This window comes from Lissotriton helveticus, chromosome 7 (genome assembly GCF_964261635.1).
Source record: "Lissotriton helveticus chromosome 7, aLisHel1.1, whole genome shotgun sequence".
Lineage (NCBI taxonomy): Eukaryota > Metazoa > Chordata > Amphibia > Caudata > Salamandridae > Lissotriton > Lissotriton helveticus.
Window position 1 is genome coordinate 37564422 of NC_136068.1, and position 13748 is coordinate 37578169.

General features: G+C 48.9%; 1 protein-coding gene across 1 annotated transcript in view; it reads left to right on the top strand.

Annotated features, from left to right (window-relative positions):
- DEDD2 (death effector domain containing 2) overlaps positions 1-13748 on the top strand; it is a 150240-nt gene that overhangs the window by 72839 nt on the left and 63653 nt on the right. The window contains exon 4 of the mRNA XM_078651336.1: positions 12293-12418. Within this exon, the coding sequence (XP_078507462.1) occupies positions 12293-12418 (126 nt within the window). The remainder of the gene's footprint in view (positions 1-12292; positions 12419-13748) is intronic.

A 13748-nucleotide genomic window follows, 5' to 3' on the forward strand; every position in this document is an offset into this window, starting at 1 on the left:
ATCTGCTGCATCTGGCGCAGTCTGGCCTTAATGTCCATTCCATTAAGGTTCATCTGGCTGCTTTGACTGCCTACAGGAAATGCCCTTCACAGACTTCCTTCTTCCAGATCCCTGTGATCAAGGATTTTCTAGAAGGCTTGAAGAAAGTATTCCCTCCTGTCGGGCTTCCTTCGCCTTCATGGGACTTGAATGTGGTGCTGTCCAGGTTGATGAAGGAGCCTTTTGAACCTATTCATAAGGCTTCGTTGCAGCACCTGTCCTGGAAGGCGGCGTTCCTCGTGGCCATTACATCGGCCCGCAGGGTGAGTGAAATTCAGGCGTTGTGTTGCCAAGAACCTTATACTGTATTTCATGCTGCTAAGGTTGTTATGCGTACTCACCCTAAGTTTCTTCCCAAGGTTGTTTCTGATTTTCATATCAACCAGACTATAACTTTACCTACGTTCTTTCAGAATCCTTCATCTCCAGCGGAAAGGTCTTTGCATTCCCTGGATGTTAGGAGGGTGCTGAAATTTTATCTGGATAAAACCAGTGATATTCGTAGGTCAGACCAATTGTTCATTGTAGGAAGGTAGATCCCTGACTATGGTTGCCCCCAACTTTTTGCCTGGTGTTTTGCTGGTTTTCTGACTTAGTTGACCTGAGGCCCTGCTATTCAGGACCTCAGGCCTACTGCTCTCTCTGTAAAATGGATTCCATGTACCCTAGGTACATATCTAATTGGATACTGAGTCACCTTATCAGTCCCTGTACAGTGTACCTTAGGTATCCAGGGCATAGGTGTACCCAGGGCCTACCAGGGGCTGCAGCATGTATTATGCCACCCCTGGCTGGCCATCCAAATCTGACACAACTGGCTGCACGACAGTTGGGGCAAGGTGGTGTAATCACCCTTTGCTTTAGATATAGTATACCTATATCTAACCCTAAAATGGACACACAGATCTCCTATGGCAGGCCTTGACAATCCTGAAGGCAGAGTGCTTGGAATCGTGTGAGATAGTGCTCTGGCATGAGCTGAGCCTGTCTGCGGCTTTCGGGATCCATCCCTTAGCCGTTTCCATGATATCGCATACCATATACTCTTAAGTGCATTATAATCCTCGCGGTTATATGCCAACTCTGGTATCGCTTTATCAAAACATGTCTAGTAAGGTGTCGTACGAATTGGAATACTAACCCCTCGCCAATTCTGGCGACGGGGTTAGCATTCCACCCTTCTAGAGGGACACGACATGTATGTAACCTGTAACCCCGGTTAAAGTCAAACAGAGCCTCAGCTCCACAAAATGGATGCTGCCACCGAGACACAAGTCTGCCCTCCTGCTGCTGGGAGTCCTCCCAGAGCAGGAGATAAGGACAAAGGGTTTCCTGCCAGGGGCGGTGCCAGCACCGTCCCAGACAGGATTTTGTGTATTGTAGGTAGGCAGGGCTTCAGAGGAAGGTGACTGCACGTGGCACCCCGGTGCTCACTGTGCATAGGCTGGCTTGAACCAGTTCCAGGGACACTCCAGACCCTGTGCTGGGGAAAAGCCCGCCAAGGAAGTGGGTGTAACCACCCCCCTCCTGGTCCCACCCATAGGGCAGGACTTAGTCGCGTGCCAGCCCCCTTTTCCCAGATAAAGGTAGGGACTGGCCCCCTTCCAAATTAGATCATCTTTGAATCCTGAAACTACTTTCTACGAAAGGAACTCAAGACTTCTTCCTAAGATTTCTCCCTTGTGACTAAGGAGTAGTCACCCTGCACCCGCAGGCACCATCTAAAGAACACTGCGGTCTGCTGCACGTCCTTCCTCCGGAATCCGACTGCCCAGCTCGACGAGAACCGGCTTCCCTGGCACCTCTGACCTCTACCCACCTCTACAGCCAAGCTGAGAACCGTGGGTGCGACTAGACCTCGAGGGACCGGCCATCTTCAAGACTGCACGACTTCTGCACAGCAAGCCCGCCGAGTAATTTCCTGGTGAGTGCTTTAGGGTCCGAGAAGCCCCGACCCTGAGCAGCTCCAGCACCGAAGAGCAGCCCCCCAGCATCTCCACGATCGGCGTGGGGCCCTTCTGCTTTCTGCTGCTCACCGCGTTGTTTGGCTACTAGCCCGCTGGCTTGTGGCCTTCTGAACGACGCCCGACGACATCACTGCTGCTGGTCTGGTTGCTCCAGACTGGCCCTTGCTCCCTTCCCGAAGAGGAGCACCCCGGACCCTCCTGGTCCACTCAAGACGCCATTTTGAGTCCACCGCGTGGGCTTGAATTAGCCAAGGCTTGTTGCCCAATCCTGGGTAACTTCGACGCCGACAGCTTCATCCATCGTGGGACAGCTCGCCTCTCCATCCTGGTCGCCGACAACGCCTCCGGGTCCGTGAGATCTGCAGAGCCAGCGTCGCCCACTCACCTAGTCGAGGTGGCTGCCATCAGGTGCCCTCCTGGTGCCCACTGACTACTGGCTAGTAGTCACGAACTTGGTCCCCTCTGCTTTCAGGTGTCATCCATCTTCCAGATCCAGGCTTGGATCAACTCGAACTATCTTCACTGGTCGCCTGCCAGCATCTTTCTTCCAGGCTCCTGGTCCGGCAACGAGGATTCCCGACGTCTTTTGAGACCTATGCAGCTGCAGCCCCTGGGCTAGGTAACTTCGGCATTTCGGTGCCCCAGCATAGCCTCACTATCCAAGGGTCAGGATCCACTGTCGTTTTCTTCCTACCAGGTCGGGCTCGCCCGTAAACACTAACTTTAACTGTACTAGCTTCCATAGACTCTGTCCCGCATCCCGCGTGAGAGTGCACACTCTGCACCCGAGTCCCCTAGGTCTCCTAGAAGTAATCTAACGATTCCCTAGTCAAGTCCTAGCGATTCCAAAGCCTACTAGTACTGTACTTACCTGCTAGTAATTTCGCATTCCACTTTTAAAGTATATGGTTTTTCGTGCCCCTCGGGCATTTGTGTATACCGTGCTAACTTAAGTATTTTCGTAAGAGTTTTGTTGTGTGCCTAGCACCCTGTCCTCATAAAGAGTACAGGGTTGTTGTGATTCTAATAAATACATTGTTTATTTTCATAACACTTGTGTGGTGTCCTTTCACTGGGTGTTCAAGGGGTAATGTGATGGTAAAACAGCTGGCTTAACACGCCCTCTAGAGTCTTAGCCTTAGACTGCTCGTATCCATGCTACTAGGATAGCTGGTCTATAAGGTTGACTTACAACCAATCATCAATAAGGGTTGTTTGGACTGATATATAGTGATCACTAGAATAGTGAACACTGCACATCAGGCCAACTTCTCACATTGGTGAGCAGCGGTTGGGATTTGAGCTTGCTGTTGTTTTACCACACATATCCTAAGAATATCTTGTGAAAGATCACATAAGTACTAAAGGTACATATAACTTAGCTTAGAATACTCTGAGTTCTACTGAACCAGCTGTTGTAGCCCCTAGGGCCTAGCACACCCTAAACTACAACTCTAGCAAGGGATCAGTAGGCAAACATATAGTGTAGGTAAGTGCACCACTTACACCTCACTAGAAAAGCATGTCTACCCAGGGAGAATCTACTGAGACTCCCCTGGTCAGTGTTGACCCTCCACAGGTCACTTCAAGATATGCAGCTCTCAGTTTTCAGGAGATGAGACAAGTCTGTACCTCCAGGAAACTGAAGCAGGGGTCTAACCCCACCATTCCCTTTCTGATAGGTCTCTTAGAGACATATGATGCCAGAAAGATTTCTCAGTTACATGAGAATATGCCAGCCTTAGAGGGAACCTCTGGGGATCCAGACCTCCCCAACACTGCTACTGCAGTTGAGGAGGAGGATCAAGAGGAACTCTCTGGGGATGAGGTAGACAAAGGTCTTGAGGTAGTCAGAAGGCTAACTAGGGCCAACTTAGACCTACTTGGGGAAGGATCTGGGGGACCCCCAGTACTGACCCTAATAAGGCCTAACCTTGGAGTTAGGAGAGATAGATCTCCTTCTAGGGACTCCATTAGATCTCTGCACTCTAATGCCTCTTCTCAGAGGAGAAGGAACTCTCCCCAGAGGAGATTGACTTCCCCTCAGAGAAGAGAGCATGAAGCAAGGATGAGACAAGCTAGACTGAGGATTGAAAGGGAAGAACTTGCCCTGGCCAAAGAAAAGCTTGCATTTGCTAGAGAGCAGCAGATGAGTGGGTTAGCTCCCACTGGTGGCAGCAATCTCCCAAGAGAAAAAGAGAAGGGTTTAGATACTAAACACCTGACTAAGATAGTGCCCCCCTTTAAACAAGGGGATGACATCCAGAAATGGATGGCTGCTTTGGAGAGGGCCTGCACTGTGCAGTGCATTCCCCAGAGTCAGTGGGCAGCTATACTGTGGCTCTCCTTTGATGGTAAAGGTAGAGATAAGCTCCTCACTACAAGAGTGGAGGATGCTAATGATTACAAGGTCCTGAAAATGCACTGGTTGATGGGTTTGGCTTAACCACTGAGCAGTACAGGTTGCTGTTCAGAGACACCCAGAAAACTCAGTCTCAGGACTGGTCTGACTTTGTTGATTGTGCCACTAAGGCTTTGGAAGGCTGGCTACTGGGTAGCAAGGTTACTGACTTCACAGGATTGTATAATCTTATTATGAGAGAGCAAGTCTTAAATAATTGTCAGAACCAGTTATTACACCAGCACCTGGTAGACTCTGATCTGACCTCTCCACAAGAATTGGGTAAGAGGGCAGACAAATGGGTCAGAACCAGGATTAGGCCCAAGAACCAAGGTGGTGACCAGAAAAAGGAATCAACCAAGCCTCAAGAGAAGGGTGGGAATAAATCTACAGATCAAACTACATCAGGGCCCCAAAAATCCTCTGAGGGGGGTGGGTCCCAGAACCCTTCCAATAACCAAAAGAAACCTTATTGTTATCCCTGTAAACAGGTGGGTCATTTAAAAACTGACAGCAGTTGCCCAAAGAATAACAATAAGGAAAACATACCCCCAAGTAACATTCCCAAACCTCCTGTTACTACTAGTAGTAATCCCCCAGGTGGTGGGAGTGCCCCCAAGAATTTGGGTGCATTTACTTTGGGAGTTCCTGGGGACTCTGGCCTAACCAGGTCCCCTGACTTAGATACTCTTGTCTGTGAGACTGGCATGGGGTTTGCCAACTTCACAACTTGTCCCAACACTTTGGGCAAGTACAGACAGGAGCCCCTCATCAATGGTATAAAAGTTGAGGCCTATAGAGATACAGGGGCTAGCATCACTATGGTGACTGAGAGTCTAGTCCCCTCAAGGCAACTTTTACCTGGTGCCACATACCAGGTGACCAATATTGATGGAGTACAGAGAGATCATCCCATGGCAGTGGTCAATCTCAGCTGGGGAGGTGTCACTGGCCACAAGAGAGTGGCAGTGTCACCAAACTTGCCTGTAGATTGCCTTCTGTGGAATGATTTAGAGCTCTCAGCCTGGGCTGAAGTTGAGCAAGAAACCCATTCTAAAATGGTAAACACCCATGGTAAGGTTAGTGGGGCAGTGATAGCCACAGCCCCAGTCCAAGATGTCCTCCCTGAACAGGTCAGGAGGGTTGTGCCAGTCACAACCCAATCTCAGACAACTTCCTTCCCAGAACAGGTTGTCAAGGCTGTCATGGTAACAGCCCACACCCAAACTGAGCCCCCTCCTGAAAAGGTTGGGAGAGTTGTGATGGCCACAGCTCAAACTCAGACAGATGATAGTGTTGTGAAGCCTGAAACTATGGATCACTCCACTCAGACAGAGAGCATTGAGGAGGAAGAGAAATCTCCCTCCCACCAGACTTTAGGAAAAGATCAGCCTCCTCAGGGAACTGATCTGACCCCTTGTGAAGAAACTGCCACAGAGGTAGTCAGGCCTAGCCTGGCAGAACCCCTGATGTCAGTGGATCCTTCCAAGATGGGACCCAGTCTGGAGCAGGTAACCTGCCCCTCTCTCCCCTGCCTCAGTCAGCCCAGGGCTGTAGAGGTCAGGGAGGCCAGTGTTGGACCCCAAAGGGCCCCCTGTCCAAAAGAATCTCCCAATCAACAGATTAAGGGCACTGAAGCTAGTAGTCCTAGCCAAGTGAAAATAAAACACACTCCTGAGGGATCCCCCTTAAAATTAGTTAGGGACCTCCCCCAGATGGACACTGCTGGGCACAGCCAAACTTGGGACCCGAGGGCCCCAGACCTGACCTGTCCCTCCAGTAAGCCAAACAGAGGGACCCAACCTCCAGCTGTAGGTAGCCAGAGGTTGACCCTGAGAGCCCAAAACAACTCAGTCTTGGAAAGAAAGGCCTCTATGGTGGATAATGATTGGAGGAAGCTGAGCCCAAAATTAGTGGAGCCTCACTTCAGTACTCCATCTCAGCACCAGCCTTTTTCTTTGACAAAACACACCACAGGTAGAGATTCCCTATGGTGGAGACCCTCAGACACCCTTAGGGTGAGGGATTGCTTAGTGGACCATGAGATAGGGGGGTAACCATGCCAGTGCTGGTACTTCCTTATATGGCCACTCAGGCAATATAGGCTTACCTGGCAAGGCTAGCCTTATCTCCTTTCGTTTGGGGGGGGGGGGGGTTATGTAGGAAGGTAGATCCCTGACTATGGTTGCCCCCAACTTTTTGCCTGGTGTTTTGCTGGTTTTCTGACTTAGTTGACCTGAGGCCCTGCTATTCAGGACCTCAGGCCTACTGCTCTCTCTGTAAAATGGATTCCATGTACCCTAGGTACATATCTAATTGGATACTGAGTCACCTTATCAGTCCCTGTACAGTGTACCTTAGGTATCCAGGGCATAGGTGTACCCAGGGCCTACCAGGGGCTGCAGCATGTATTATGCCACCCCTGGCTGGCCATCCAAATCTGACACGACAGCTGGGGCAAGGTGGTGTAATCACCCTTTGCTTTAGATATAGTATACCTATATCTAACCCTAAAATGGACACACAGATCTCCTATCAGTCACTCCTATGGCAGGCCTTGACAATCCTGAAGGCAGAGTGCTTGGAATCGTGTGAGATAGTGCTCTGGCATGAGCTGAGCCTGTCTGCGGCTTTCGGGATCCATCCCTTAGCCGTTTCCATGATATCGCATACCATATACTCTTAAGTGCATTATAATCCTCGCGGTTATATGCCAACTCTGGTATCGCTTTATCAAAACATGTCGAGTAAGGTGTCATACGAATTGGAATACTAACCCCTCGCCAATTCTGGCGACGGGGTTAGCATTCCACCCTTCTAGAGGGACACAACATGTATGTAACCTGTAACCCCGGTTAAAGTCAAACAGAGCCTCAGCTCCACAAAATGGATGCTGCCACCGAGACACAAGTCTGCCCTCCTGCTGCTGGGAGTCCTCCCAGAGCAGGAGATAAAGACAAAGGGTTTCCTGCCAGGGGCGGTGCCAGCACCGTCCCAGACAGGATTTTGTGTATTGTAGGTAGGCAGGGCTTCAGAGGAAGGTGACTGCACGTGGCACCCCGGTGCTCACTGTGCATAGGCTGGCTTGAACCAGTTCCAGGGACACTCCAGACCCTGTGCTGGGGAAAAGCCCGCCAAGGAAGTGGGTGTAACCACCCCCCTCCTGGTCCCACCCATAGGGCAGGACTTAGTCGCGTGCCAGCCCCCTTTTCCCAGATAAAGGTAGGGACTGGCCCCCTTCCAAATTAGATCATCTTTGAATCCTGAAACTACTTTCTACGAAAGGAACTCAAGACTTCTTCCTAAGATTTCTCCCTTGTGACTAAGGAGTAGTCACCCTGCACCCGCAGGCACCATCTAAAGAACACTGCGGTCTGCTGCACGTCCTTCCTCCGGAATCCGACTGCCCAGCTCGACGAGAACCGGCTTCCCTGGCCCCTCTGACCTCTACCCACCTCTACAGCCAAGCTGAGAACCGTGGGTGCGACGAGACCTCGGGGGACCGGCCATCTTCAAGACTGCACGACTTCTGCACAGCAAGCCCGCCGAGTAATTTCCTGGTGAGTGCTTTGGGGTCCGAGAAGCCCCGACCCTGAGCAGCTCCAGCACCGAAGAGCAGCCCCCCAGCATCTCCACGATCGGCGTGGGGCCCTTCTGCTTTCTGCTGCTCACCGCGTTGTTTGGCTACTAGCCCGCTGGCTTGTGGCCTTCTGAACGACGCCCGATGACATCACTGCTGCTGGTCTGGTTGCTCCAGACTGGCCCTTGCTCCCTTCCTGAAGAGGAGCACCCCGGACCCTCCTGGTCCACTCAAGACGCCATTTTGAGTCCACCGCGTGGGCTTGAATTAGCCAAGGCTTGTTGCCCAATCCTGGGTAACTTCGACGCCGACAGCTTCATCCATCGTGGGACAGCTCGCCTCTTCATCCTGGTCGCCGACAACGCCTCCGGGTCCGTGAGATCTGCAGAGCCAGCGTCGCCCACTCACCTAGTCGAGGTGACTGCCATCCGGTGCCCTCCTGGTGCCCACTGACTACTGGCTAGTAGTCACGAACTTGGTCCCCTCTGCTTTCAGGTGTCATCCATCTTCCAGATCCAGGCTTGGATCAACTCGAACTATCTTCACTGGTCGCCTGCCAGCATCTTTCTTCCAGGCTCCTGGTCCGGCAACAAGGATTCCCGACGTCTTTTCAGACCTATGCAGCTGCAGCCCCTGGGCTAGGTAACTTCGGCATTTCGGTGCCCCAGCATAGCCTCACTATCTAAGGGTCAGGATCCACTGTCGTTTTCTTCCTACCAGGTCGGGCTCGCCCGTAAACACTAACTTTAACTGTACTAGCTTCCATAGACTTTGTCCCGCATCCCGCGTGAGAGTGCACACTCTGCACCCGAGTCCCCTAGGTCTCCTAGAAGTAATCTAACGATTCCCTAGTCAAGTCCTAGCGATTCCAAAGCCTATTAGTACTGTACTTACCTGCTAGTAATTTCGCATTCCACTTTTAAAGTATATGGTTTTTCGTGCCCCTCGGGCATTTGTGTATACCGTGCTAACTTAAGTATTTTCGTAAGAGTTTTGTTGTGTGCCTAGCACCCTGTCCTCATAAAGAGTACAGGGTTGTTGTGATTCTAATAAATACATTGTTTATTTTCATAACACTTGTGTGGTGTCCTTTCACTGGGTGTTCAAGGGGTAATGTGATGGTAAAACAGCTGGCTTAACACGCCCTCTAGAGTCTTAGCCTTAGACTGCTCGTATCCATGCTACTAGGATAGCTGGTCTATAAGGTTGACTTACAACCAATCATCAATAAGGGTTGTTTGGACTGATATATAGTGATCACTAGAATAGTGAACACTGCACATCAGGCCAACTTCTCACATTCATCAATTATGGATAAGCAGTCTATCTCTAGATGGATTGTGTCCTGCATACAACTGTGTTACCAAAAAGCTAATAAGTCCTTAGGAGGTAAGCCTAAGGCTCATTCCACCAGGGGCAAGGCTGCCACGACGGCATTGCTCCATAATGTTCCGATTGCAGAAATCTGCAAGGCGGCCACTTGGAAGTCGGTTCATACCTTTGCTAAGCATTACTGCCTGGATTCTGATGCTAGGGCAGATGCTCAGGTTGGACAGGCTTCGCTGCGAAATCTGTTCGCACAATAGTGGTGTTGATTCTCTTTTCTCCACCGCCGCTTTTGTGTGGGGATGGGCTTGCCATTCTATTCACTAGATTATGACTATACACAGAGATCCCCTACTACAGAAGGAGTAGTTTCTGTCCTGTAACTCCAGTTCTGTAGTAGGGTTATCTCTGTTATAGTCATAAGCGCCCTCCCTCCTCCCCGGTGGAGAGAGACATATTCCTTTAAGGAATGCTACAGGTCTGGCGCGTTACGCCTTCAAAAAGAACTGAAAGTAAATTGGACCTGCTATGCATTCTGGGATACTGGGAGAAGGTTCTGGAAGATACTCTTAAAGGCACAGTATCCTGTTTTGAGCCACATAATGGCAGCCTATGGGGCTTGTCTGTCCAGGTTCTTCTCTCTATCATTCCTGAGGGAGTTTTGCTATTAAAGCAATGGAAATCTGTACAGGCTTTTGCTGTTTTGTGGATTTTATGGTGGAATTTCTAGTTGAAGTACTGGACAGTGTAGCCTTTTTAGGCTGCATTATCTGTCTTTAAAATTTTCTCTTAAGTGTCTATGCATTTCTGCATTTTTTGACACTGTAAGAGATTATTTTTGATTGCTCCGGGGTCCACGCACATGGGCGGGACTATTCACTAGATTATGACTATAACAGAGATACCCCTACTACAGAACTGGAGTTACAGGACAGAAACTACTCCCCCCCCCCCCCCCCCCCCCAGAGCGCATTCCACACCCAAGTTAGGGGCATCCATGGCTTTCCTAGGTAACATTCCTCTAGAGGATATATGTAGAGCAGCCACATGGACCACCATACACACATTCCCCAAACACTACTGCGTGGATGTACACGCAAAACAGCTACCATACACCTTCACTAAACACTATTGTGTAGATGTGCAATCAAAGCAGCAAGCTGCTGTAGGCCAAGCTGTCCTCAAAACTCTTTCAAACTGCTGCAGCTAGCACGGACAACCGCCGCTAAGGAGGATACTGCTATTTATTCTATGCACAGATATAAATTCAGCAGCCCACATGCCTCGAACGGAATATGCTACTTACCAGTATGCATCTGTTCTTGGCATGTAGGGCTGCTGACATTTATATCTAACAAAAACTAGGTACAAAAACGGGGGTGGGAGGGACACTCTCTGCAACTATCACGGCTCTCTGACCATTTGGCATTGGGCAATCCATCACAGAATTCTTCTTCTGGCAGAGCACCTCCCAGGTGTGAACAATAAAATTTCAGACCTCAGCAGTATTCAGCAACAAATGCACAAGTAACTTCACCCCCAACTTCTCCTTCAATACTTTAAACAATGGGGATTCACACAAATAGACCTGCTCGTCACAGTGGACAACTCAAAATGCCCAACTTTGCCTCCAGATTCCCAAACCCTCAATCCAAAGGCAACGTCGAAGGATGAACTAGTCCGGGATATTTTCCTACACTTTTTCGCCTCCCCCTCCTTCCGTTTCTAGTTCTGAAGCTCGGGCAAACCTCGCTTAAACTGATTTTGGTGGCTTCCACATGGGCCCGTCGACTGTGTTTCACCACACTCCTGGAACTATCAGTGGTTCCACATTTAAAGCTGCATCTCAATTCCAGCCTTCTCACTCAGAACCAGGGAAACATCAAAAAGCCAAACCCCATGTAGCTCAATCTATTGATTTGGCTCCTGAATTCATAGTTTGGATTCTTACATTTGCTGCTGCCAGATTGTAGGACTATTCTTTACTATTCTTTTTTGTATATTGTACCAACAACCATATTAATCCGCTAGATGCCTCTATTAAAATATTTGTTATCTTATGCATCTACAGCGATCTGGTCTAGCCTACACATCCATTTGATTGCACCTTGCAGCAGTAGTTGCATTTTTGCAAAACACTAGATGGCAGAAGTAGGCAAAGCATGTGATTCTACAGCGCTACATGCCAAAAACAGATGCTTACAGGAAAGTAACACAATCCTTGCGCTTAACCAGCGTTTGTTGTGTGACCTAGCCCAGTCTATTTGAAGAACTGTAAAATAACCACTCTCCAAAGAAGGACGTTGCACCATTTTAATGCCGAGCGTAGATCCCAACTATTTATGGTTTTGGATGCCTTAAAATAATGTCCACTTTGAGTAACCGATTTCCTTCTCCAACTAAATGAGAACTAGTTGCTCAAAATTGTTTTTAGATGCAAGAGCCTCAAAAAACTGTACTGCAGTTGACCTGCATTCTCTTCTGTTGCTTTTACTGGACTCCATGCAGCACGGCTAAGTGGCATGTCCTCTGCTTCTTCGCAGGGGTAAAAGTACGTTTGAATGAGGAGAATCTTTTTCCTCCTCAAGCTAGAACCTCGTGGAGTAACCAATACATTTATTCGTTTGTACTTTTTGCTCGGTGAACAAACTTAGTTGACACAATTTTCAGCCGTGCTCTCTTGAGGCACGTTGTGGCTGCAGTAGTAATTGACAGGGGAGCGTAGCTTTTGTATTTACCTTTATTAATCTTTCTTTAACTATCGGAATTTTAACACGTAATTTAGTGAAATGTCAGTTCACCCATTGTACATGAACCGAATATTTTTACAAATTATAGTTTGTAGAGCGTTCATGAGAGAACACAGGCAGGTTGTAAATGAAAGCTATCGCTAATTACGTTTTGTAAGGCCCCACCTTTTTTAATAATGTCCAGCTTACATTAATGAGCAATTAATTTATATACATTTTGTCTTCCTAGGTTCAGTGTCAAATAAGAGGGTGAAGGCCAAACGGGGCAGATGTGGTCAAGCTGCCAGTAGGAAGCGTGGGCGCAAGGCCAGGGTGGCTGCGAAGGAAGAACCAACAAAGCCAAAAGTTACCTGTGGTAGGTATCCAAGATTGCACGCGCTGGTCTCTCCACCCCATGTGGCGCTTTCTCTTCGAACAGTGGTAGGCGATGCCCAGCAGGCATAGGTCGCTCTCACTTACAAGGGCTAGTGACGTGCTAGTGGCCTCACTTGTAAGCTGCGCAGTATAGTTTGCATGGTCTTGAAGGAATTCAAGCTCCTATCAAGGTAAATGTGGCACACAGACGTTACCCAATGAACAAAGGAAAGCTCCTACACAATTACTGAATGCTGAAACAAATTTAAAGTGTTTTTGCCTTTCGAGCGCAGTGTTGATAACCGGTGCATATGGCACCACATTCGGTGTCTATTCTCTTCCTAAATTCCACCATTGTGCTTTCGATCCCTTAAAAGTGTGCCGGCCTGTTAAGTCATGTGCCCCTCTGAAGGGGGTGATCGCATTCGATTTAAACTACTTTTGCATCTCGGAGTTACGATCTTGATCTAAATCTGGCCCCAATACTCATCGATGGTCGTTTCTAAGCACTCCATAGCCTCTTCACAGTAGCACTTCCTTGGCCCCACCAGGCTGAAGTGCCGAATATCTCTGGGACTGCAAGACTTTGAGTCTCTAGGGACTGGTTTTCAAGAAACATTTATTCAAAAGTTTGATGGGTTTGAGCACTTTGTAAGCAAAAGGCCATGTAGTTATTATGTCTGACGGCAGGTATCTGTAATGATTATAACTGTTAAACAAATGGTCCCAGTTCATGGCGGTGAAGACCTGCTGCTTGCAGGCCAATATAAACGAGGAACTGGGCAAGGGTTTCTGTAAAGAACTTTAAGATGGATCGAGCTTCTGAAAGTTCACTCCTGGCCTGTAAAATCCATTGTAAGACACAGATGGAGGAATTCAGTTAATTCGGGTTGGAACACGTCTACATCTATTGCACTACCAAAAACTCACTGACCATTGTTTATGCAGTTAACACCCAGGGGCTTAAAATGGGAAGGTTTAGTGTAGTGATGGATCCGCAGTGTTTGCTCAATACAGTCTGCACCCTTCAAAGACACTAGGCCATTGTGCGAGGCACCGGAGACGCAGCTGGGTTCAACCCTTGTAGAAACACAACTCCCTTCTGAAGTGCCTTCCTCCTTAAGCCAAAGCGATGCCGCATCTGTAGACTCAGCTCTTTTCTTGTGTTCACGGGATGGAAAAGGCGATGTTGTGTTGTGCTTTGAAAGTCTGAGACCTGGATGCTTGCAAAGCACTACAGAAAAGCCGAGAAAGAGCTTCAAATGGAGCAAAGCAGCGCGTCCACTCCTGTTCTTAGTTTGCGGTCCTGCACCCTTGGGCATCCACCTTTT